The following is a 25,808-nucleotide window of genomic DNA, read 5'->3' on the forward strand; positions in this document are numbered from 1 at the left end:
ATTCAAATGTTTCTATAGGATATATGATGAGATTGTATTATAATACGAGAGGCCCCGCCCCTTCTCCCCTCCCGCCCCGCCCCCTTTCTGTGAGCGCCCGGGGGCCGCGGCGCCTGCCGGGAAACGCTTCGCATCCGGGAGGCCCCGGTGCATTGTGGGAGGCTGGCCCGGCGCCTGTCGGGCGGGCGGAGCGCGGCCCCCCTCTCTCTCCCCCCCTCGCGCGGTGCCTGCCGGGTAAACCCCTCTCCCTCGTCCAATCGGCGGCCCGCTCTCCTGGCCCCGCGCGGTGCCTGCTGGGAGTCTGGCCCTGTCCCCGAGGCCCCTTCGCCCGGGAGGAGGAGGAGGAAGAGGCGGCGGCGGCCGTGGCCCCGCGGTGCATGGTGGGTGAGGAGGCGGCTGCGGGGCGGGCGGCGCCCGGCGGAGAGGCCCAGCGGAGGCCGAGGCAGGGGCGGCGGGGGCGCCTGGGCCTGCGCGCCAGGGGCATTGTGGGTAGGCCCAGGGAGGAGGAGGGGGGAGGCCGCGTCGGCGTCGGGACGAGGCCCGGAGCCCCTGGCGGCGGAGGCGGCGGGGTCGGGGTCGCGGCCTCCCTCGGGATCCGCCCGCGGAGCAGCCATGGCAGACCCGGGACGGGCCGGAGCAGGTAAAGGGGGGCCCCACCCACGGACACGTGATTAGCCCCCCCCAAAACAGAAGGGGGTCCTCTCACCCCCCCCACTTCGCACCCCAAAAGGAGATTAGGGACGGGGGGGGGCATCTGCCTGGGAGGGATGCTGCGATTTGGGGCGCCGTGTTCGCGGTGCAGAGAATAATAAGGGTTTACTTTGATTCTGTTTTCCCTTCTGCATTATTGTGCATTTTGCCTTTCCGTTGTTTGCCTGTGATCTCCGGGTGAAGCGCGAGATTTAATTAATAACGACAATAATAGTAATGATTTGGGAAGTCCTGCTGCTGCTTCTGGCAATAATAATAATAATAATAATAATAATAATAATAATAATAATAATAATAATAATAATAATTTATTATTTATACCCCACCCATCAGGCTGGGTTTCCCCAGCCACTCTGGGCAGCTTCCAACAGAATATTAAAATACAATAACCTATTAAACATTAAAAGCTTCCCTAAACAGGGCTGCCTTCAGATGTCTTCTAAGACTCCCGCCCTCTCTGCACAAGGGTTGCAACTAAGAGAAGCAGCAGCAGCATTAGGCAGAGACCCAAGCGGTGCAGTTTTCCTCCTCCTCGCTTCCCTGGCTTAAAAACAAGAATCCTAGAATTGCAGCCTTGGACGGGACCCAGGGGGTCATCTAGCCCAACCCCCTGCGAGTGGGATTAGGGAAGCTCTCTCAGAGCAGCCCCCTCGCCTTGCCCCTCCTTTTGGGCTGCAGAAGATGCTGGAGGAGCAGGATCAGGCCATGGTGGGCCTCTGCTCTGCACCCCTTGAGCTCTCCCAGGCAGTTAGATGTTGCACCAACATAGACGCACAGGGGCCCTGAGGCAAGATTTAACTGCAGCCCAAGGTCCTTTCTGCCACCAGAGAAGCAACAAAACCCAAACTGAGATTGTGAGGGGAGGGGTGTATATGTAGAAGGTGGGGGGAGAGTTCAGTCTCCCTAACACCAGTGTTAGAAGCTCAGGTGTATAAGGTGATCACCCAAATGTCGCTTTTAAACTTAGGTTTTGGTTGCCACACAACGGATTGTCTAGGCGCTATTCCCCCCCCCCCCAATGAAATGTATTATCTTTCATTTCATTTCTATATCAGTTTATATTTTAAAGTATTCTAGGAAGACAGTGGGCTGTAGTTACCACATTTATATCACACTCTTTTCTCCACGGAGCACATGGTACGCCCTCCCTTCTCAGTTATTCCCTACAACGACCCTGCGAGGTAGGAGAAGAGGCTGCGACTTGCCAAAGTTCACTCCGTGAGCCAGGCCCTCACCTGACACTCTCACCGTTACCCCCCACTGGCTTCCTAGAGTCCTTCTGCCGTGGGGCAGCTATATAAATTAAGCAGGTAAATAAATATGAAAAAAGCCAAATGTCACTTGGCGAAGGATCTGAAATATTTCCCTTGGAAGACTGAATTAGTTTTATCCTGGATGTTTTTGTTTGATGCGTGAACGTGCCGCAAGCTGCCTTTGAGATTTGTTATTTTGAATGTAAATAAATGAAATGAACAATAAAAACAACAAACCTCGTTGGGGTAAAATAAAAGGTGCCTGGACATTCCATTGTGGCAACCATAACCCAGGTTTAAGGTGCCATTTGGCGATTAGATTATATATCTGTGAGTTGTGAGCATTGTGATACAATACTGATTGCTGTAAACCTCAGGAGGGGAGAGGCGCTTCCTGGTTGCTCGTTCCCCATTGGGGCATTTGATCAGCCACTGTGAGAACAGGGGCTGGACAAGATAGATGGGCCCCCTTTGGCCTGGTCTAGCAGCCAGGCTCTGCTGATGTCCTTCTGGTCTGAGTGGTCTCCAGAGACGGTCCCAATGGCTGCTCTGCCCATTTCCCCATCTCAAAGCAGCCCAGCCCCATTTCCTTCCGCCCATGCTCCCCAAAGCATGGAGGGCTTTCAAAAGAGGAATGCACACCTTGCTCTGAATAACCTTGTGCCGATCCCTGTGAGGGGCGGGAGATCCTGGGCCCCCTGGAACTCACCACCACAGGACGCTTGGAGACTGTCTGCTGCGCAGGTGGCTCCTGGCAGAAGGGCTGGGGTTTGTGTGCTCTTCTGCCAGGAACAAGAAGGGCTTTGCAGCTGTTTCGCCCTGGCAGTCCAAGTAATCAAAAGGCTGCTGTTCGCCCCCGATGGGGCCCTTTAACTGGGGCTTGCAGGCAGCACACTCACAAGATAGTTTTCCGGGCTTCTTCAGTGGTCTAATCTCAAAGTCTTGATACGTATATTGATATTCACTGATAATAATTCAAACCAAATCTTATTTGAAATAGCTTGATGCACTTCTAAATGATCAATTAAATCAAAAATACATATTCATTATACATAAAATCAAATTTCTGTAGTACAGAAGAGCGGCCTGTCTCTATCTACAACTCTACTAGCATCTCGGTATTGTGAACTTACCTTTTGTTGGTATCTTCATGAACTTATCTAAAAACCTGAGTTAAGCATTTGAAAAATCTATTGAAACCTGACATTACAGGTTCATTTTAGGCTGGGTAGTTCGCAAGTCTTTGTGGCTCTGTGTAATGTTTTGTATTTTTCTCAGAAGGTTGATAAAGTATGTATAATTATTGTTCTGTGTATATTAACCGCCAACGTGTTGCGTGAGTCGCACTACTGGGAACAAGAAGGGGGCAGAGTCCGGGGCAGACGGGCCCTGCCGCGGGGAGGAAGCTGCGTGGGGGTGCGCAAGTTGTGTGGGAACGATCCCAAAGTCGCAGCTTGTTTTGAAGGAAGGAGGAAGTGGCAGTTGCTCAATCCACCAGCTCCCTCTCCTCTGTTCGTGAAGCTGTTTGTGAAGAGAGTAGAACATAAGAATGTAAGAGGAGTCTGCTGCAGGATCAGGCCAAGGGGGGCGTTGAGAATCTAGGAATCAAGATAGGCTGCCTCTGGGACTGGACGCTCCATAAAAAGAATCAAACTGTTCTCAACCTCCCAGCATTTGGCTTCCTTGGCTGTCTCCGAGCTCCAGCTTCTGACTGGGCACTGGAGGGAGGGAGGGAAGGCGCCTGGGTGCCGGTCTCCGGGGTTCCTTCCCCACCAGAGGCGGGCGGCCAGGAAGCCCTTGAGTCTCGTGGCGCCTCTTGCAGGGTTGCAAAATATCCGGAGTGAGCAGTTCTGGGGAAACGCCGGAAGGGGTGGAGGCTGCGGGGGCTCATTTCAGACTTGGATCTCTCTCCGGTCTTCACGAGCACAGAGGGGTGAGAGTCACCTTTCACGCTCTCTCCCCCCTCCTTCCAGGCTGCCGGAGTCCGGATAGCTCTTCTCTCAGTTCCTCCCCACCGCTGCGAGGCACCGGAGCGTCCCCTCTGCCAGAGCCCTCGGCTCCCCTGCACCCTTCCATGATCGGTTCCGCCATGACCACCTCTATCAGCGGCCTGGGCTCTCCCTTCCCTGTCATCAGCTCCTCCATGGGGTCCCCGGGACTCCCAGCGACACCCTCCATCGGCTACGGACCTGTCAGCAGCCCCCAGGTAAGACTGCTCACCACCGCCGCCCTCCGGGAGCTGGGTGAAGGGGAGCGAACGGGCTGGAAGCCAAGATCTGTGCCTTCTGCGCCATGATTGGCTCCCAGTACATTTCTGAGCACAATCTAAAGTGTTGGTGCTGACTTTTGGGACCCTAAACGGCCTTGGTCCTGTATACCTGAAGGAGCGTCTCCACCCCCATTGTTCTGCCCAGACACTGAGGTCCAGCGCCGAGAGCCTTCTGGCAGTTCGCTCACTGCGAGAAGCCAAGTTACAGGGAACCAGGCAGAGGGCCTTCTCGGTGGTGGCACCCGCCCTGTGGAACGCCCTCTCACCAGATGTCAAAGAGATAAACAACTAGCGGACATTTAGAAGACATCTGAAGGCAGCCCTGTTTGGGGAAGCTTTTAATGTTTGATGCATTATTGTATTTTAATATTCTGTTGGAAGCCACCCAGAGTGGCTGGGGAAACCCAGGCAGATGGGCGGGGTATAAATAATAAATTATTATTATTATTATTAGTAGTAGTAGTAGTAGTATTACTACTACTACTACTATTATTAGTATTATTATGAGGCAGATGTGGTTGGGCATGGGGTGGGTCTGTCTGCGTAAGTTGTTCAGGTCAGGCCTTATAAACCTCCCGGGACCCAACTCTGAGGTCTTTCTTCGTGTTCCTCTTCCATGAGAGGTCCAGGTGGCAGCCACACAAGAACAGGCCTTTTCTGCAGTGGCCCCTTGTTTGCGGGATACTCTTCCCAGGGAAGTTCAGCTGATGCCTTCATTATCATTTTTCACCAGGCCTTTGGCTGATTGACATCCGTTGCCCTTTTAAAAGAGATTGTTATTATTATTATTTGTTGTTTTTTATATTGCAATTGTATGTTGTGGGCTTCCCTGAGAGCTACAAATGGAGCGCAGTATACAAATTCTAATGGAAAATAAATAAACAGAAGAACAAGTAAATAAACTTGGCGACCGCTTAGTTCCCGGGCCCAAGTCAAAGTGCTGTTTTTGACCTACAAAGCATTGCTGTTGTTGTTATAATATTTATTTATACCCTCCCTTTTTCCCTGATGGGAATCAAGGCAGCTTATGGATAAGTAGGAACAGCTAACAGCCTAGGAAAAAGGAAAACTGGCATAAAAAACGTTAATAGAATTTAATGCAGGCAGATGGATAGGCAGGAGGATGGTAGTCTGAGAACAGGGCCTTTTCAGTGGTGGCTTCCCATTTGCAGAACACTCTTCCCAGGGAGGCTCACCTGGCAGTTTCATTACACGTTTTCAGGCTCCCGGGGGGACGGACATTCCTCTCCAACCAGGCCTTTGGCTTTTATTTTTGTATTTTGCATTGTATCACCCCCCCCCCCACAAAAAAAATCAAATATATGCATGTGCTGTGGGGTTGTAAGTTGCTTTGGGTAGCCATGGCAGAAAATGCAACCAAGGAATTTAATATGTCAGTAATAAAATGAAAAATTATTTCATTTCCTCTCGTTCATATACCCTGCGTGATTGTAAAAAAACCCCCACAAAAAACCCCAACTGAGCCTCAAAGCGACTTACAGAAAGACGTAACAACAAAATTCTCGCTAAGAGAAATTGACAGCAATACTTTCAGACTGTCAATAAACTAGAACAAGTTACAGGGAACTAGACAGAGGGCCTTCTTGGTAGTGGCACCTGCCCTGTGGAACGCCCTCCCACCAGATGTCAAAGAGAACAACTACCAGACTTTTAGAAGACATCTGAAGGCAGCCCTGTTTAGGGAAGCTTTTAATGTTTAATATTTTAGTGTTCTGTTGGAAGCCGCCCAGAGTGGCTTGGGAAACGCAGCCAGATGGGCGGGGTATAAATAATAAACTATTATTATTAATTATTATAGACTAAGAACTAAGGCGCATTGGGGGGAGGCGATTCGGCGGGTAATGAGACCTCAGTTGTTCAGCGCTTTACATCCCGATCGCTGCTCCTTGAGTGAACAGTCAGGCCAGTCTAAATGCCGCACGACTGAGCGCCCTCTCTGGCCCTTCCTTCCGCAGATCAACTCCACAGTCAACCTGTCCGGACTCCACTCGGTCAGCAGCTCGGACGACGTGAAGCCCCCGCTGGGCATGCGGGTGGTGGCCGGCCACCCCCACGGAGCCATCATGCCCGGGAAGAGGCTCTGCGCCATCTGCGGCGACCGGTCGTCAGGTGTGCGTGCGGACCTCGCGGGAGCCCCAGTCGGCGGAGTCGGTGTCTCCGGGGGGGGGGGGGCGGGCGTTTGGGGCAGGGCGGTCAGTCAGTTCTGGCGGGGGGGGGCAGGGCTCGAGGCAGCTGGGTAGCGGGGGGGGGGGAGTCTCTAGCTTGTTTGGACGGGGGAGTCGAGAGAGGGAGCTGGAACAGCCCCTAAATTCCCATATTATTATTATTAATAATAATAATAGGTGGGTGTTTAAATAATGTCTTATTATTATTAGTGGGATTTAAATAATGTTGTGACATTATCATCATAGCTGCTTTTAGGGCTAGCAAAAGGATAATAATAATAGTAATGCAAAGATGCCTTAGTGGTTGGGGTGGCAAGCAAGGGGCGGGTCTCTCTGTGTCCCCATAGTCATGGAGGGAGGTATTTTGTCACTCTGGGCTCTGCACAGAGACGGGATCCGGGCGAGGTCCTGCCAGAGGAAGACAAGCAGGGTTGGGTGTATTCTGGCCCCGCTGCCTCGTGTGGGATTCCCGGTCTCCAAACTGGGCTAAGCTGGATTTTTAGGGGGTCCAATACAGTCTTAGGGATGCAGGTGGCGCTGTGGGTTAAACCACAGAGCCTAGGACTTGCTGATCAGAAGGTCGGCGGTTCGAATCCCCGCGACGGGTTGAGCTCCCATTGCTCGGTCCCTGCTCCTGCCAACCAAGCAGTTTGAAAGCATATCAAAGTGCAAGTAGATAAATAGGTACCACTCCGGCGGGAAGGTAAACGGCGTTTCTGTGTGCTGCTCTGGTTCACCAGAAGCGGCTTAGTCCTGCTGGCCACATGACCCAGCAGCTGTACGCCAGCTCCCTCGGCCAGTAAAGCAAGATGTGCGGCGCAACCCCAGAGTTGGCCACGACTGGACCTAACGGTCAGGGGTCCCTTTACCTTTAATACAGTCTTGGATTCGTGGCGCATTTAAGGAAGAAGGAAGGGTTGGCCAAGGGCTGCCGGGGGGGGGGTGATGCTTTGGGAAACGGGGGGATAAGGTTGGGGAGATTTTGAGGCCAAGGAAATTCCCGCATTTTAGGGCAAGGGCCGGGTGCCTCCCCCTGGTATCCAGTTCTGTGACCCTGCAAAATGGGTTGAGCCTGGGGTCTGGCTTGGGTGGGGAGGTGAAGGGCGTTGGAGGTGCCCTGGGGGTGGGGAGGGTGGGTGGGTGGGCGAGGAGCTGGCCTTCCTCCTCCTCCTCCACCCCCCGCCCCGCCCGGCCCCCTTGCTGCCCCCGCTCACCCCGTCCGTCCGGCGCCCTCCCTCCAGGGAAGCACTACGGGGTCTACAGCTGCGAGGGCTGCAAAGGTTTCTTCAAGCGGACCATCCGGAAGGACCTCAGCTACACCTGCCGCGACAACAAGGACTGCATCGTGGACAAGCGCCAGCGCAACCGCTGCCAGTACTGCCGCTACCAGAAATGCCTGGCCACCGGCATGAAGCGCGAAGGTAGCGGGAGGGAGGGAGGGGGCGGCAGGGGGGGCTGCAGCAGGGGGAGGGGCCTCCCAGGGACAGGCAGGCAGGGGGGCTGCAGGGGGCGGGGAGAGAGTCAGGGCTGCAGGGAGGGAGTCGGCTTCCTCGTAGATTCGTGGAGTGGGAACGGGACCCCAGGGGGTCATCTAGACCAACCCCCGCCTTGCCGGAATCACAGCTTGAAAGATGGCCACCAGCCTCTGCTTAAAAAGCTCCCATATCCCAAGAGAGGCAGTATAACAGCTCCTTTTCTCAGAATATTCTTCCTGGTATTTAATCAGAATCTCCTTGAAGCCACAGGTTCGAGTCCTCCCCTCCAGAGCAGGAGAAAACAAGCATGCTCCCTCCTTCATGTGACAGCCCGTAAGATATTTGAGGAAGGCTCTCATGTCTTCTCTCAGTCTCCTCTTTCCCAGGCTAAACATCCCTAGCTCCTTCAACCCTTCCTCATAAGGCTTGGTTTTTAGATCCTTGATCCTTGCTTAGGGAAGCTTTTAATGTTTGATGCATTACTGAATTTTAATATTTTGTTGGAAGCCGCCCAGAGTGGCTGGGGAAGCCCAGCCAGATGGGCGGGGTATAAATAATAAATTATGCACATCTTCCAGCTTGTCAACATCCTTCTTAAATTGTGGTGCCCAGAACTGGACACTGTACGCCAAGTGTGCTCTGAGTAAGGCAGAATAGAGTGGGACTACCACTTCCCTTGATCTGGACACTAGACTTGATGCAGCCTAGAATCGCATTAGCTTTTTTTGCTGCTGCATCACCCTGTGGACTCAGGTTCAGCTAGTGGTCCATCAAGACCCCTGGATCCTCCTCACACGTACTGCTAGTCAGCCAGGTGTCCCCCATCCTCTATTTGTGCAGGTGGGTCTTCCTGCCTAAGTGCAGAGCCTGACGTTTGTCCCTGTTGAAATGCATTCTGTTAGCCTGGGTCCAATTCTCCAATCTGTTAAGGTCATTTTGGATCCCAGTTCTGTCCTCTGCGGCTTTAGCTGCCCCCTCACTTCTTTAACTGGGATGCCCAGAACCGGACACGGGACTGACCAAAAGTGCCGCGCCCATTCCTGGCTGGCTCAGCGCCACTCTCATGAGTTGACTCTTCTGCCCTGTTGTTTTAGCTGTGGTTCTGGCATTGCGGAGGGTGGGGCTCGATGGCCCCCGGGGTCCCTTTCTGTTCTGCGATCGGCGCCTGCCAGAACGTAGCGCTTGCTGACGACTCGTAGCCAGAGGGTAGCTTCCTTGAGCGAGGGCTTGTGCAGGGAACGGGCTGCCCACCCTCCTTTCACTCACTGCTCCTACTCCTGTCTCGCGCCGGCGGGCGGCTGCTTTGACTGCAGAAGGTTAAGGAGAAGGAGGGCAGGTGTGAGAGCCCCCAGGGAGGTGCAGCCCACCGTCTGAGGCAGTTCTGGGCATAGCGGAACAGCGTAGGTCCCTGAGGTAGCTGGGGAGAGAGCCTTCCGTCCCTCAAATCAGCATCATCCAGATTTGGCTGGACTCGAACTCTTGGCCAGTGCAACCCAGAGGTTGACGGGAGCCGTGGAACCAAACCCCCGCAGGGTACTGGGGCGGGGGGGGGGACTGGGGGGGGAGCGGTCCAGGCAGTCCAGGGGTAGCAGTTCCAACAGCCCAGTGGCGGCAGCGGTTGATCTCTGTGTTCGTCCTCCACCCCTTCCCCCCCGGCAGGGACCCCCGCCCGTGCTCCCTCTGGGTTCGGGGGGAGCAGTGGCGGGGGTCGCGTTGCCTCGCCCCACCAGGCCTCCTCGGTGGTGGCGCCTCCCGTCCCGCCTACCCAGAATCCCCCCCTTCTCTCTCTCAGCCGACGGGTTTGACCCAGAGGCGGAGAGAGAGAGAGGGATGAAGTTTGTGCTTGGTTGGGGTGATTCCTCGACTTTCCCCTCTCCCTTCTCTCTCTGCTCTCCTGGGGGGGGGGATTGGGACCCGCCCTCGTCTCGCCCCTCACCCCCGCCTCTCTCTCTCTCTCTCTCTCCCCCCGCTCTCCCGGGGGCCCCCACAGCGGTGCAGGAGGAGCGCCAGCGCGGGAAGGACAAGGACGGGGAGGGGGACCTGGCCGGGGGCGGGGCCAACGAGGACATGCCAGTGGAGAAGATCCTGGAGGCGGAGCTGGCCGTGGAGCAGAAGTCGGACCAGGGGGTCGAGGGAAGCGGCGCCACGGGGGGCAGCTCGGTGAGTTGGGGTGGTGGTGCTGCGGGATCAGAACGCTCGCCCCGGACGTTTGACGTCAACGAGGTAAATACCCGCCGGGGGGAGAGGGAAATGAGGCGCGGTGGGGGGCAGGGGGTGCTCGCGGGAGGCGGTGCCCCAGGGCGGTGGAGGGCAGCTGGTTCGCCGGGAATACTTTGGCAGTGCGTCGTTCAGCTGCGGAACTCCTTGCCGCAGCGGGAGAGGGTTGCTGCCGCCAGATTTGGGTTCATTTTGGAGGGGGCCCCAAAGGCCACGCTCGGCATCCACCGTCAGCGGCAGCAAATGCGCCCGGAAGCCGCAGGAGAACGCTGGTCTTGGGTTCGAGTGCTGCTTTCAGGCTGGCCTCTGAGCTCTTGTGATGAAGGGCTGCGTTTAATCACAGCAATAGGGTGCTGGACTAGGTGGGCTGGAAGGGTATTGCGGGGCCCCCAGCCGGGTCGGGGAGTGGGTGTGGGGGGCCGAGCAGGGGTGGGTCGGGGGTCCTGGTCTCTTGCACAGCAGGGGTGTCTTCTTTTGGGGGGGGGAGTGGCGTTTCTCCTGACGGAAACCTGCCCACCCACCGTCCCGGCCTCCTCCCTCTCTCTGCCCCTGCAGCCCAACGACCCCGTCACCAACATCTGCCAGGCGGCCGACAAGCAGCTCTTCACCCTGGTGGAGTGGGCCAAGCGGATCCCCCACTTCTCCGAGCTGCCCCTCGACGACCAGGTCATCCTGCTCCGGGCGGGTGAGTGAGGGGGGGAGGGGCAGAGGACCCTCTGCGGACGCCCGGGCCAAATACCACTGCATTTTATCCAAATAGAGTCTGCCTCCGTAAGCTGCCAAGCCCTGGGTGAAGGCAAATTGCATTCCTGTTCTTCCCCTTCACCCCTTTCAGTCTCTCTTGCCACCATTGGGGCAGTGTTTCTCAACCTTTTTCCGACCTTGTTTCCTTCCTGTTGCCCCCCACCCCCATCCTACATTATTATTATTATTATTATTATTATTATTATTATTATTATTATTATTTATTCATGCCCCGCCCATCTGGCTGGGCTTCCCCAGCCACTCTGAGCGGCTTCCAACAAAGATTAAAAATACATTAAAAACTTTAAAAACTTCCCTAAACAGGGCTGCCTTCTGATGTCAAATGTCAGGTAATAATAATAACAAATTTTATTTATACCCCGCCCTCCCCAGCCAAGACCGGGCTCAGGGCAGCTAGCAACCAATAATAAAAACAAGTTGATTGAAATACAACTTTAAAAACAAGATTGAAATACAACATTAAAAAGCAGCCTCATCACAGGAGGAGAAAGGAAAAAAGAGAGTTGTTTGACGTCAGATGGGAGGGCGTTCCACAGGGCGGGTGCCGCTACCAAGAAGGCCCTCTGCCTGGTTCCCTGTATCTTTGCTTCTTGCATCGAGGGAACCGCCAGAAGGCGGGAGATGTTCTCTTTGTAAAGAGATTTACAATTACATGTTAATTTTTATTATTGTATAATTTATATAATTTCACCTGTGGCCCCTTTGGAATATACTGGGGGTCCCTATGGCATATTAGGGCATGGAGAATCCCTTTTTTCTGTCCCACGTTCTCAGTTTCCATACAATGGGTATACAGTGGAACCTCGGTTGTTGAACACTTTGGAAGTCAAACTTTTTGACTTTCAAACGCCAACAACCCAGAAGTGAATGCTTCTGTTTTCCAAGCGCACCTCCGAAGTCGGAACGGCTTCGTTTCTCCATTTTTTCAATGGATTTTGCCGACCTGCAATTGCGCCTCGGTTGTAGAAAGTTTCAGAAGTCGAACGGTCTTCCGGAACGGATTACGTTCAAAAGCCGAGGTTCCACTGTGTAGTTCGAAAGAATATTGAAAAAATTTCCCGTCTTGTTGATATATTCCAGCGCTTCCTCCCCAAACTTACTAAGTGTGGGGCACAGTAAAAGCATCTTATTTCCAACAAGCCCTGTCCATATTACGTCTCCAGCAAAGGGCTACGTTAGATGGGGAGTACAATAACTTCTAAATAGTATTTTCTGTTGTGTGAGTCTCAACTTATGGAACTCCCTCCCACTGGAGACACCATCATGGAATGCTTTGAATTAGGCCAGGGATGTCCAACTCCCAAGAGACTGCGATCTACTCCCAGGGGGGGAAAAAGGCAGTGATCTACCCATTATTTTGGGGGGGAGTTCAAAGTTGTCAAACTTCTTTTAGGGGAGCAGGTCAGAGTTGTTGACCTTTTCTTAGCGGGGGCTTCCCAAAGTTACCGACTTTTTTGGAGGGGGTCCCAAAGTTGTTGAGGGTTTTTTTAAACAGTAAGTGTGAAGAATTGCAATAAATTGCCGCTAACAGGCGAACGCAGTGCTACAGGAACGCCCACTAAACGCGAGACAGGGAATGAGCGAGGGAGCGGAGACACGATTCTAAACAACGCGAGCGATAAGGATCCCGCGATCAACCACAGTCACCTGGGGATCGACCTGTCGATCGCAGTCAACCGGTTGGACACCCGTGAATTAGGCGAATCCCCCCCCCCCCTTCCTGGCTTTTTTTCTGGCCCACGTAGGACCAGTCTGGATAGTTGGCCTTGGTGAAGACTTGACGTTTTCATGCCCAAAAAAACGTTTTTGATTTGAGTTTCCCTTGAAATGAGGCTGCATTTTAATGCATTTTAAATACTGTATTTGAATCTTGTTTTTATCAGTTGTTAGCCGCCCTGAGCCCTGTCTTGGCTGGGGAGGGCAGGGTATAAATAAAAATTATTACTATTATCATTATTATTATTATTATTACTAACCCCCCCTTCCTTTCTCCCTCCAGGCTGGAACGAGCTGCTCATTGCCTCCTTCTCCCACCGCTCAATTTCCGTCAAAGACGGCATCCTTCTGGCCACCGGCCTCCACGTGCATCGCAACAGCGCCCACAGCGCCGGCGTGGGGGCCATCTTTGACAGGTGCCCGGGCGGGTGGGAGAGGGGGGCGGCCGCCCTCGATGGGGGTGGGTAGGTGGGCCTTTTCTCTTCTGCTGCTGCTGACCCCCCCCCGCTCTCCCTCCGTCCCGCCAGGGTCCTGACAGAGCTGGTGTCCAAGATGCGAGACATGCGCATGGACAAGACGGAGCTGGGCTGCCTGAGGGCCATCATCCTCTTCAATCCCGGTGAGCGGCAGAGGAGGGTCCTGGGGCAGCAGGGGAGGGGGTGCGCGGCCCCCTTCCTTCCCCTCGTCCTGGGGGGGGGGTTGCAAGAGGCCTGTGTCCGTGGAGGGTCTTGATTCCCTCTCCTTTCCTGAGCGCCTCCGTCTCCCTCTCCGGCAGATGCGAAGGGTCTCTCCAACCCCGGAGAGGTGGAGCTGTTGCGGGAGAAGGTCTACGCCTCCCTGGAGTCCTACTGCAAACAGAAGTATCCTGAGCAGCAGGGCAGGTACGGGCAGGCGGGGATTTGGGGTGAGGGGCTGCGCTGAGAAGGCCCCGCAGACAGCGCCTGTGGCAAAGCCCCCTGAGATATTTATTACTCAGTTTTCACATCAAATTTTACAATCACATACCCAATACATAAGGACACGGGTGGCACTGTGTGTTAAACCACAGATGGGGTGAGCTCCAGTTGCTTGGTCCCTGCTCCTGCCAACCTAGCAGTTCGAAAGCACGTCAAAGTGCAAGTAGAGAAATAGGTACCGTTCCAGCGGGAAGGTAAACGGCGTTTCCGTGCGCTGCTCTGGTTCGCCAGAAGCGGCTTAGTCCTGCTGGCCACATGACCCGGAAGCTGTACGCCGGCTCCCTCGGCCAATAAAGCGAGATGAGCGCCGCAACCCCAGAGTCGGCCATGACTGGACCTAATGGTCAGGGGTCCCTTTACCTTTACCCAATACATAAAAACAAGATTCCAGGGAATCTTCTGGGCTTCCACCCTCCCCTTTGTGGGTCCTGATGTTGTTAATCATTTCCTCCTGCATCTTTTATTATAATCCAAATATTCTGGCATTCTCTGGTCCATGGGGTCACAAAAAGTCGGAAACGACTAAACAACAACAAATATTTTACATCTCCTTATGTCCAAAGTTCACCATTATGCCTCAAGTGTTATTCCAGTCCCACTAACAGTTTTGTTGGCAATGGTTTTTGAGATAAATTAGAATATTCCCCCATTCCTTGTTTGGAATTTTTTGGCCTTCCAGATTTCTGCTTTTTCCTGTCATTTTTGCCAATTTGGCATAATCCATTAACTTCACCTGCCATTCTTCTCTGGTAGGGACTTTATCTTCTTACCATCTCTGGACCAATAACATCCATGCAGCCGTGGTCACATACATAAATAGTATTTTATGCTCCCTTCTAATTTCGGCAGCTAGGATTCCTAAAAGAAAAGTTTCGGGGGTTTTTTAAACTCCCCCCCCCCCCAATTCATTATATATCATTTCCCAAAATTATTTTACTATCCTACATGTTCACCACATTTGATGATGATGATGATTATAATTTATTATTTATACCCCGCCCATCTGGCTGGGCTTCCCCAGCCACTTTGGGCGCCTTCCAACAAAATATTAAAATACTGTAATACATCAAACATTAAAAGCTTTCCTAAACAGGGCTGTCTTCAGATGTCTTCTAAAAATCTGGTAGTTCTCTTTGACATCTGGTGGGGAGGGCGTTCCACAGGGAGGGCGCCACCAGCGAGAAGGCCCTCTGTCTGATAAACATTGCCTTCTTTTTCCTTACATTTCCAACATACATTTGACCCTGTTTTAAGCATTTTTGCTAATTTAAAGGAAAAGTAAAGGTAAAGGGACCCCTGACTGTTAGGTCTAGTTGTGGCCGACTCTGGGGTTGTGGCGCTCATCTCGCTTTCTTGGCCGAGGGAGCCGGTGTTTGTCCGCAGGTTTTCTGGGTCATGTGGCCAGCATGACTAAGCCGCTTCTGGCGAACCAGAGCAGCGCACGGAAACGCCGTTTACCTTCCCGCCAGAGCGGTACCTATTTATCTACTTGCACTTTGACGTGCTTTGGAACTGCTAGGTGGGCAGGTATTTACTGGGAGTTAAATACCAACGGTACATCATTTTCACATACCCTCCATGTCCACCACACGTGATAAAAGTTGCCTTCTTTTTCCTTTTCCAACATACGTTTGACCCCGTTTTATGCATTTTTGCTGATTTACCGGGAATTAAATACCAGCAGCACATCATTTTCACATAGTTTTCTTTCAGTGTGTAACATGCCGTAAATTTTAAATCCCAGTTCCATAACTTCTCTCCCCTGGGATATTCTCGCTCCCCTCCCGTGGAAAGGTCCAGAAAGTGGCCTTTGGGGGGGGCAGGGCGGCCGCCGAGGGAGGCTCCCCTTGCGTCCTGTGGCAGGGAGTTCCGCCGCTGCCAGCCGGGGACTTTGACGCCTCTCCCCGCTTGTTCCAGGTTTGCCAAGCTGCTCCTGCGTCTTCCTGCGCTGCGATCCATTGGGCTGAAGTGCCTGGAGCACCTCTTCTTCTTCAAGCTGATTGGGGACACCCCCATCGACACCTTCCTCATGGAGATGCTGGAAGCCCCCCACCAGATGTCCTGACCGCCCTCCTCCTCCTCCCCCCAAGTCACTCCTGCCGACAGAAAGAAAGGGGGCGCTATTGTGGGGATCGCGGCAGGGGCCGGACTGGGTGCCCCTCACTCGCCTCTCTCTTCGCCACGACAACGGCCATCCCATCAGCTGCCTCTCCCCCCCCCCCGACACGTCTGCCCCACACACCCCACACCGCCTCCAGAAGAGCCCCCCAAGTGAGGTGACGTTGGCTTCCTCCACGGATGGATTTTTAGGGGTTTGGGACACGGGAGGGGTCGCTTTCTGGCCAGATCTCCCTGACACACTCCAGGGCTGTTGGGGGGCAGTTTACCTTTGGGGGAGCACCTCCTTGCCCCTCCCTCAACGGGGTTTTTAAAGGCATGGTACTGTGTTTGGAGGGCAGCCCTCTCTTTGCCGTGGGTCTCCTGCGCAGCCCCCCCTGCCCACCTCTGAGCTTTGCAGGCTTTTGGGGCGAGGTCTTCCCTCTGCCCCACGGAGACAAACAGTGCTTGTGAGGGGCCGGGCGGGGGGCTTTTGGGGTGCAGCTCCCGACCCCAAAGAGGATTCCCGCGACAGACTGTATTTTAGAGAATGTGGGGAGGGGCATTGTAACCTCCCGCCGACAGCCCCCTCACCCCCAAAGTAGGGGCACTTTTTTTAAAAAAAAGAAAAAATGGTTTTTAAAGTATTTGGGGAATGCTAAGCTTGTAGGGAGAAGGGGTCGAGTTTTTACCTCAATAATGGTTATCAGAAAATGCGGTTTCCTAGATTCTTGCCCCCCCCCCCCCCGGTAGAGGCCTAAGCAAACCCCTTTCCCTCTCCTCTCTTTCTCCCCTCACCCCCTAAAATTTCTGGTTTAGCACTTTGGACGTGGCCCTGTTCCTCATCTATGCAAGGAGGTGTGGAGTTTGGGGAGGGAGGGTGGGAAAATAGAGAGCCCCCCTCCATGCATGTGTTTCTCTCTACGCCAGGAACCCCCCCCCCCAAAAAAAAAACCAAGGCTGAGGATGTTCCCATTTTTTGCCTCCTCCATTCCCTAAGAATGTCATGGACAACCTAGTCAGATGGATGGCATATAAATAATAAAATTATGATTATTTTTTGGGGGGGGCAGAGCTCGGTTGATGCGGTTCATGTTCCCCCACCTAGGCGTCTGACCTTCTCAAGGTCGGTGGGGAGGAACCCAGTGCCCCCCCCCCATATCCCTTTGGGTCTTTAATCCTCCTCCATTCTCCTTGGGGTGTCCTGGTCAGGGGGGGCTGGCGGTGACCCACATGCATGGCTCGGCTCTCTATTTGGCCTCCCCCTCCCTCCCTCAGCATGCCCATATTCATTCGCTGCTTCCCCCCCCCCCCCATTAATTTTATTTCTGTTATTAAACTCACACACCCCAACTTGAATCTCTGCTTCTGGAACATGTTGATTTTAATAAAAGCTGCTCTTTCCGGAGGGGGGGCTCCCTCTCCCCCCTCTCCATGTGTGTGTGTGCTCTCCACTAATTTATCAGTCTCTCCCCCCCCCCCGACTCTGGCGTAGGAGCAACAAAACTGCTTCCCAGACCCTTTCTATGGGATTGCATGCCAACGGGCAGCAGAGTCTCTGAGCGCACGCAGAGGGCCTGTGAACATGCATGAAAGAGGCAGGGGGCCTGGGAATGGGGGGGGCTCCCCCCCCTGTGCATCACGGGCTTCCCAGAAACATCCGGGGGGGGGGGGCTGAGTGGGGCCCGCGGTGGTTTGCAGGCCCACCCTATATAATGCCTGTGGGGTCCAAACCTGAGGTGGCAGACCAGTAACGAGGCCTCAGTAAAGGAGTTGACCTCCTGGGTGGGGGCCAAACCCCCCTCCATGCAAGGGAACCTGAGGAAGAGGCTTGGAAATAAATCTGCCCATCTAATAAGGCCATTCTCCAAATCTTTGGGGCGGCCTCATTTGGAATCCTGTGCCGGTTCTGGTTGCCTCGCTTCAGGGTTGATATTGCAGGGTGGGGCAAGGGCAACTGAAATGACCGAGGCAGAGTTTCTAGTTTAGCAAAAAGGCAAGAGCGGACGTGGTCATAGTTGATTGGCATCTGTCTCTCAATGGAGGGCGACTTCATGGGTGAAGTCAAAGGGTTAGCAGGCTGCAGTCCCTGCTGCTGTCACCGCTGTGGTAGACCAAGAAAAAAGCACACCAAGAACTCTGGCCAATATAAATTTCAGTAGTGGGAGTGGTCCCTACTTGCACATCAATAGTCAATCTACCCACACTTATATTACCCTATAAAAACTTACACGACCCCTTAAAAATTAGCTGATGAAGGTGAATACATCGAAAGAGGCCCCTGACCTGGTTTCTGATCCATAATTGACTTCTGACTTCTGCTCTATGGTTGAAACTAAGACCTCCATGTCGAATCTGACTATGGACTAACATAAACTTATCTCTACTCATAAACACTTATCTCTGATTCTGTAGCAAATTATTGTGTTATACATATCCTTATGAGTTTGAGTTTGTAATCTCTGTTTGAGTTTGTAATCCTTGTCAGAATACAGTGGTACCTCGGGTTAAGTACTTAATTCGTCCCAGAGGTCCGTTCTTAACCTGAAACTGTTCTTAACCTGAAGCACCACTTTAGCTAATGGGGCCTCCTGCTGCTGCTGCGCCGCCGGAGCACGATTTCTGTTCTCATCCTGAAGCAAAGTTCTTAACCTGAAGCACTATTTCTGGGTTAGCGGAGTCTGCAACCTGAAGCGTATGTAACCCGAGGTACATACTTTTGAATGGATTAGTTTTTGTTACAATTGGCTATTGATGTGTGAGTAGGGACCACTCCCACTACTGAAACTTATATGGCCAGAGAGCTTGGTGTGCTTTTTTCTTGGTATATTTAATAATAAGTGCTGCTGCAGTAGAGGCAGAGATGTTGCAGCCGGGGCAGACGAAGGCCTCTGGCCGCGCAGAAGCAACCAGGGCACCCCTCGTAATTTTAGGTTGTGAACCGCCCTGAGATCTATGGGCATATGGCGGTAAACAAATTCAATTAACATTCATCATCTCTGCTCCTCCCAGCGGCCATTCCTGCTCTGGTCACTGCTACGGACGCACAAACTGACCGTGGTGGTCTGCAAGGGATTGCCAACCTTTGTGTCCCTTTTGCAGACCTCTTCCTAAGGCAGAGTGGCAGTATAAGAGGGCAGCCCCTGTGCTGGAGGTCATTAGGAAAGAAGAGTGCAGAGCACGGGACTCTTAATCCCAGGGCTGTGGGTTCAAATCCCATGGTGATGGGGGGGGGGGTTGCAGGCGTCATGGTCTCAGCTCTAATTATTCCAAATCTGCCAGTATCTTAATGCTGTTCTCCTCGCCTATAAAGGATCTTAATGCTGTTCTCGCCTAAAAAGGATGTTGTAGAGCTAAAGTTCAGGAAAGGGCTGCCCTGGGGTGAAGGAGTGTCTCCTCTTGGAAGGAAGGCTGCAGGGCTGGGGACTTCCAAGGAAGAAGAATGATGGAAGATTCAGGTGAAATAAAGCCCTTCCTGCCGTGTATGGGACTGTGGAACTCCCTTCCACAGGAGACAAGGATTTGACGGGAACTGCTTCGGAAGAGAAGCAAATTTGGTTTCTGGAAATCGCAGGAGGGGAGAAGCATTTTGTGCCTGAATCCTCCTTGGGGGGGGTTCACCTGAGAGCATCTGCTCAGCCCCTCCCAGAGTCCCTTTGGCCTGAGCCCCTTCCCGTCTTAATGCGAGTCCAGCACAGCCTGGCTTTCTCAGTGCAGTCTCCCCCTCCGCCACTAGGGGGCAGCCGTGCCCTATGAGACGAGCTGTATATGAGGGGGGGTTTTTTGGGTGGGGGGCGGCGTTGTTTAGTCTCCCACCTGCCACCTTCATTTCCTTTCCCCACCCTGCAAAGGAGGGTATTCCAGGTAACGCCGCCCCCGTGTCACCCGATCGCCCTCTCCCAGCCCAGCCCCATTCCTGGGTCCTAAACACCAACTGGAGTTTCTCTTGGCGTCCACTGGGGGGCGCTTGCTTCTCTCCCCTCTTGTCCTTTTTTTGGCTCCCCCCGCCGCCGCTGAAAAAAAAAGAGTGATGGGAAGCACTGGTTACTTTTTATTCATGCGTTGCGGGGGTTTGGGCTAGTTCCTCTCTTCATCATCATCATCGCCCTCCTTCAGTCTCTCTGGGGCGCGCTCCCTGCCCCACTACTCTATAACTTCTTCATGTGCGCCCCACACCTCCCCACAACCTTTAACTGGGGCGCAACAGCTTCGAAAGAAAGTTTGGCTCGTCTGCGCGGAGCAGCACCCAGACTGCTTCCTCTGAGCGCACGCAGAGCGCCGCAGCATTTTTTCGCTGCCCGGTTCACCGCAGCCTGCCTCCCGCAGATTTAAGACACGGGGGGGGGCAGCCCCTCCCATGCAGGATGAAGGGTTCCCATTTCCAGGGACAGGCACCTCTTTCCCAACCCCGAAATTACGTCTCCCACTTGGAAGGGAAAGTTGCTTTTTCTTTTGCAGAACAGCCTTTCTCCCTCCCCCCCGAAATTCCTGACATATTTCTAAACCTCCCAAGGATGGACACGACTCCTCCCGCCTCGCCAAAACAGATCTCGACAGGAAGCATCCCGCCTAAATCCGCAGGACCCCCACCTTCAAAAAAAATAAAATGCAAAATGGTCTTTTGGTGGCTTCCCTTGGCGCAATTTCTCTCCCTCCCCGCAGCTTGGAATCGTGGCCTGGGCTGACCCCCAGCCCCCCCTCCTCGCTGCTGCCTCACCAGCCCCCCCCCCGGGCTCCATCCTGGCTCATGAATGGCGCTCAGTCCCTCCCCGAGCTGCTGTTTTCACAGGCCGGCCTGCAAACCGCCGCCCGCCAGGAGGCGGCACAAAGCCGGGCTTGTTCCGCCCCATCAATGGGGGCCTTGTCCTGCCCCCCCTCTCACCTGGCGGGCCCGGCAGGCCACGCAGACCCTGGCAGGAGGGGGTGGGAGGCGGGGAGAAGAGCGAGGGGGCGCCGGTGGGTGCAGAGTGACCCCCCACCTTCCTTTGAAATCCCCCCACCCAGGAAAAAATATAGGAATATATTTCTCTCTAATGGGAGAAACGCACGCAGCAACACCGTTCAAAGCGCAACCACGCAGCAGCAGCTGTTCAGTGGGGGGGGGGGCAAGAAAGGGGAAGCACCCCCCCCATATCCTTATCTCCCCCGACTCAACATTCCCAAAAGACGTTTGGGGGCGCAGCAAAAGCCTTGCGCCCCTTCTGAAATGGGAGCTTCCATCCAAAATATACACGCGCACATCTGAACGCGTGCAGAGCGTGTCCCTGCATTTGCTGGGCCGCTGGCTGGCTTTGGGGATGGAAATTAAAAGACGCCTCTTCTTGGGAGAAGCGCAATGACAAACCTAGACAGCATCTTAAAAAGCAGAGACATCACCTTGCCAACAAAGGTCCGTATAGTTCAAGCTCTGGTTTTCCCAGTCGTGATGTATGGAAGTGAGAGCTGGACCATAAAGAAGGCTGATCGCCGAAGAATTGATGCTTTTGAATTCTGGTGCTGGAGGAGACTCTTGAGAGTCCCATGATCTGCAAGAAGATCAAACCTCTCCATTCTGAAGGAAATCAGCCCTGAGTGCTCACTGGAAGGACAATCATGAAGCTGAGGCTCCAGTACTTACGCCACCTCATGAGAAGAGAAGACTCCCTGGAAAAGACCCTGATGTTGGGAAAGATGGAGGGCACAAGGAGAAGATGGAGGGTACAAGGAGAAGGGGACAAGAGAGGATGAGATGGTTGGACAGTGTTCTCGAAGCTAATAACATGGGTGAACAAACTGCGGGGGGCAGTGGAAGACAGGAATGCCTGGCGTGCTCTGGTCCAGGGGGTCACGAAGAGGCGGACACGACTAAATGACTAAACAACAACAACGAGGATGGATAATATATATACGCGCGCACGCAACCGGGCTTAGTCTCTGCCCTCTGAGCATGTGCAGAGTGTGCCCATGCATTTAGGAGACCCTGGTCCCATTTAGGATCGAGCTTCCAGCCCTGATATATATATACGCGCGCGCGCAATCTGCCTCTGAACATGTGCAGAGCGTGTCGACACAACGGGGCGGGGGGGGGGGGCGCGGCTGGCTTGGACAGAGTTTTGCTCTTTAAAAAATGCAGATATCCGACCCTCATCCCGTCTGCGCGGAGTGTCGGCGGCTCTCCTGGACATCTTCCCCGTATGCAAAAAAAATTCTCTTTTCCAGGCGCTCCTCCGCTGAGTCCCACTTGGCTCCAGGCAGCTCTGCGGCCTCTCGCTCCCACCCCGCCCGCTGCCAGGAATAGCCCGGGCGCTTGGCCGCCTCCCGAGAGGACATTCCTGGCCTCGCCATCCTGGGGGACTCCACCCCAGAGGCATAAAATGGGAGGGGGGCAGGGATACCGAAGTGTCCTGGCTCTTGCAGATGCGTCTAAGGCTCCTCTTCCAGCCAGCCACCTTCGTGGCCCTCGCTGCCTCTTGTGGCGGGGAGTTCCGCAGTTTCTATGTGCCAAGGCAGCCCCTCTACCTTCCCACGGACGTATTACGCGTTTGTTGCATTCCTGTCCCGCCGCCCTCGTTCAAGACCCACAGCGACCCTGAGAGGTGGGGCAGGTCCCATGGTCACCCGGGGGGGTGCCTGGTCTCCAAGTGCAAACTGGAACCCCTGGCCTCTAACCATTGCACCACACTGCCTCTCGAGGTGGCAGAGGAGGAAGTGGCTATTGGCTAGGATAGCTCAGCTCTGCCTCCTGGACGCTCAATGCTTCTGAATCTCGGCTGCTGGAAACCCCAGGAGGAGACGCCGGGGCTCTTGGGTTCGAATCCTCCTCGAGGGTTTCCCTTGGAGGGGGGGCTCTGGTTGGCCACTGTAAGAACAGGAGGTCAGCAACCTTTTTCAGCCGTGGGCCGGTCCACCATCCCTCAGGCCATGTGGGGGCCGGACTATATGGGGGACGACGACGACGAATGAATTCCTATGTCCCACAAATGCATTTTAAATAAAAGGACACATTCTACTCATGTAAAAACACCAGGCAGGCCCCACAAATAACCCAGAGATGCATTTTAAATAAAAGGACACATTCTACTTATGTAAAAACACACTGATTCTCGGACCGTCCGGGGGGCCGGATTGAGAAGGCGACTGGGTTGCCTGCCCCTGACATAGATCGTCAGGGTGGAGTGGGAATTCGAACCCTGCTCTCCCGAGTCCTTATCAGGCACTCTAACCATTGTGCCACACTACCTCTCACGTAATAATAATAATAATTTATTATTTATACCCTGCCCATCTGGTGGGGTTTCCCCAGCCACTCCCAACCGAATATTAAAAACAACACAGCATCAGACATTAAAAACTTCCCCAAAAGCTGGGAATGTGGGCTTGGGAGAGCACAGTTGGCAAGGTTGGGGTGCTGATAACGCCAAGGTTGTGGGTTCAATTCCTGACTTTCAGGGGGTTGGACTAGATGAGCCAGTGGGGTGTAGTGGTTAAGAGCGGTAGTCTCGTAATCTGGGGAACCGGGTTCGCGTCTCCGCTCCTCCACCTGCAGCTGCTGGGTGACCTTGGGCTAGTCACACTTCTTTGAAGTCTCTCAGCCCCACTCACCTCACAGAGTGTTTGTTGTGGGGGAGGAAGGGAAAGGAGAATGTGAGCCGCTTTGAGACTCCTTAAAGGGAGTGAAAGGCGGGATATCAAATCCACTCTTCTTCTTCTTCTTCTTCTTCTTCTTCTTCTTCTTCTTCTTCTTCTTCTTCTTCTTCTTCTTCTTCTTCTTCGTCTTTATATACCACCCTATACCCACAGGTCTCTGGGCAGTTTACAGAATAAAATCAAAATATAAAAACCACAAAATCCATAATCAAAATTTAAAAAACCCCACATTTTAATAGGGCACTGCAGTTCTGTGTGAACAGAAGTCACAGAATTCAGAATCGCCAAAGGAACTCCGGCTGACTCTAGCACTGGGCAGACGGGGGCCCTGCTTTTCTCTGGCCAGTTCCCTCAGCCTGGGCAGCTGTGGGGGGTGGGGTGCCTGCCCTCTGCCCCTCTCCACCACAGCCCCACCCCAAGCTGGCCAGCCCCACAACCAGGCCTTGGGCTGCTCAGAGCTACCCAGGGAGAGAAAATAGGTGGGCCCATATGACAGATATAGATAGACGTCTTTTGGCCGGATCCAGGCAGCTCTCCAGGGCTGCAATTAGGGCCAGGCCAGGGTGGAAATTGCAGGCTGGCTGGCCAGGAGGGAAGGAGCGAAGGGGCCGCGAAACGGCAAAGGCCAGTCACTGTCTACAAGTGCGCAGAGATGCCCTTCGGAATTGAGGTTGAATCCTGACCAGACAGATGTACTGTTCTGGGGGGACAGGGGGTGGGTGGGGGTGGGGGACTCCCTGGTCCTGAATGGGGTACCTGTGCCCCCCTGAAGGACCAGGTGTGCAGCCTGGGAGTCATTTTGGGCTCACAGCTGTCCATGGAGGCACAGGTCAATTCTGTATCCAGTCATACAGTCATACTTCATGTTACATTTGCTTCAGGTTGAGCATTTTCAGGTTGCGTCCCACGGCAACCCAGAAGTACCGGAAAGGGTTTCTTCTGGGTTTCACCACTCTCTCATGCACAGACGCGCAAAATGACGTCATGCGCAGAAGCGGCGAATCGTGACCCGCGCAAGTGCAGACATGGGTTGTGTTCCGCTCATGTTTGCGAACGGGCCTCCAGAACGGATCCCATTCGCAACCAGAGGTACCACTGTATATTGGATATGTGATTGTGAAACATTGATTTGAAAACCAAATAAACAAAGCATATATATATATAAAGGTAAGGGGACCCCTGACCATTAGGTCCAGTCGTGACCGACTCTGGGTTTGTGGTGCTCATCTCGCTTTACTGGCCAAGGGAGCCGGCGTACAGCCTCCGGGTCATGTGGCCAGAATGACTAAGCTGCATCTGGCGAACCAGAGCAGCACACGGAAACGTCGTTTACCTTCCCACTGGAGTGGTATCTATTTATCTACTTGCACTTTGATGTGCTTTCGAACTGCTTGGTTGGCAGGAGCAGGACTGAGCAATGGGAGCTCACCCCATCGCGGGGATTCGAACTGCCGGCCTTCTAATCGGCAAGTCCTAGGCTCAGTGGTTTAACCCACAGCGCCACCCGCGTCCCTTATATATATCTATACACACACACACAAATATATATACACATAAAGGGTGTTGTAGAAATCCAGTCAATGAAACAAAATACCCCTGGGCCTCTCTTGCACGTGGTCAGAGATGGGCTCCGGGGCCCGATATGCAGAACCAGATTGACTTGCCACCATGCAGAGTCCTCAGGTCCCAACCGCCCCCAAATGTGCCCCATTGGCACCTCCTTTCTGTTCTTCGCATCCCACACGCTGCCCCCCTCCCAGCTGAGCTGCTCCTTGCGCTTTCCGCAGAGAGAGGAGGCCGAGAGGCTAATTACAGGGACCCTGATTATAGTGCCATTTTTAGGAGCTGGCCAGGGAAGCCACTGCGAGGGAGCGACGCCCAGCCTGCCCAGAGATGGCTTCCCTGGGCAAAAGCGGTGGTCAAGGGCAGGGCAGGACTCCTGTGCCAGGCACCGTGGAACCCAGGCGCTCCTGCCTGGCAGATGTGGCGGTGTGGCCGAGTTGGGCAAGGAGAAGGCCCTGGGAGACCCCACATTCCCTGAGACCCATAGGCTCCCTTGGGGGAATACGGCCCCTGGCACTGCGTGGAGCGGTGGTTCCCAAACGGGCACCTCCTGCTCTGTGGCAGGCCCTTCGTGAAGAATCATACAATGGTTGGAGTTGGGACACCCCAAGGTCATCTAGTCAAACCCCTTGCAACGCAGGAATCGCCACTAAAGTACCCATGACAGATTTAGGAAAGATTTAGGAAACTTATCGATTAGAGTATTTGTGTGACCTTGTATGGGAAAAATACGGAATAACAGATACAACCTTGCTTAAAATGTGTATAGGAAGTGCAGTGTAAGCCATGGATGTCAATCAAGGAAGTTTTATTATTATGTTTGTATTGAGATATTTGTAGAATAAACTTGGAAGAAATTCTTCCAACTTTTCTTCCTCTTTTCTCTTTATTTTCCCACTTTTCTTCTTCTTTTCTCTTTTGTTCCTTTTTTCATACATATGTGCTCATTTGAAATAGGTATGTAGGTATTTGCA

At 53.6% G+C, this 25,808-nt stretch overlaps 1 protein-coding gene across 4 annotated transcripts; it reads left to right on the forward strand.

The window, feature by feature from the left end:
* Window positions 1-128: 128 nt before the first annotated feature.
* Window positions 129-17,080, forward strand: RXRB (retinoid X receptor beta). Of its 4 annotated transcripts, none has more exons than XM_083426165.1 (10): window positions 129-380; window positions 3,938-4,170; window positions 6,210-6,363; window positions 7,661-7,840; window positions 9,885-10,054; window positions 10,667-10,796; window positions 12,876-13,008; window positions 13,120-13,211; window positions 13,368-13,473; window positions 15,466-17,080. In XM_083426165.1, the coding sequence occupies exons 2-10, from the start codon at window positions 4,039-4,041 to the stop codon at window positions 15,611-15,613; spliced, it is 1,245 nt and encodes a 414-aa protein (XP_083282291.1). In that variant the 5' UTR covers window positions 129-380; window positions 3,938-4,038; the 3' UTR covers window positions 15,614-17,080. The 4 variants fall into 4 exon arrangements, with proteins under 4 accessions (XP_083282291.1, XP_083282290.1, XP_083282289.1 ...); XM_083426164.1 differs by having other exon boundaries at window positions 162-380; window positions 9,885-10,117; XM_083426163.1 differs by lacking the exon at window positions 129-380 and adding an exon at window positions 410-640.
* The last annotated feature ends 8,728 nt before the right edge of the window (window positions 17,081-25,808 follow it).

Source organism: Podarcis tiliguerta (genome assembly GCF_965153285.1).
Source record: "Podarcis tiliguerta genome assembly, chromosome: 2".
NCBI classification, from domain to species: Eukaryota; Metazoa; Chordata; class Lepidosauria; order Squamata; family Lacertidae; genus Podarcis; species Podarcis tiliguerta.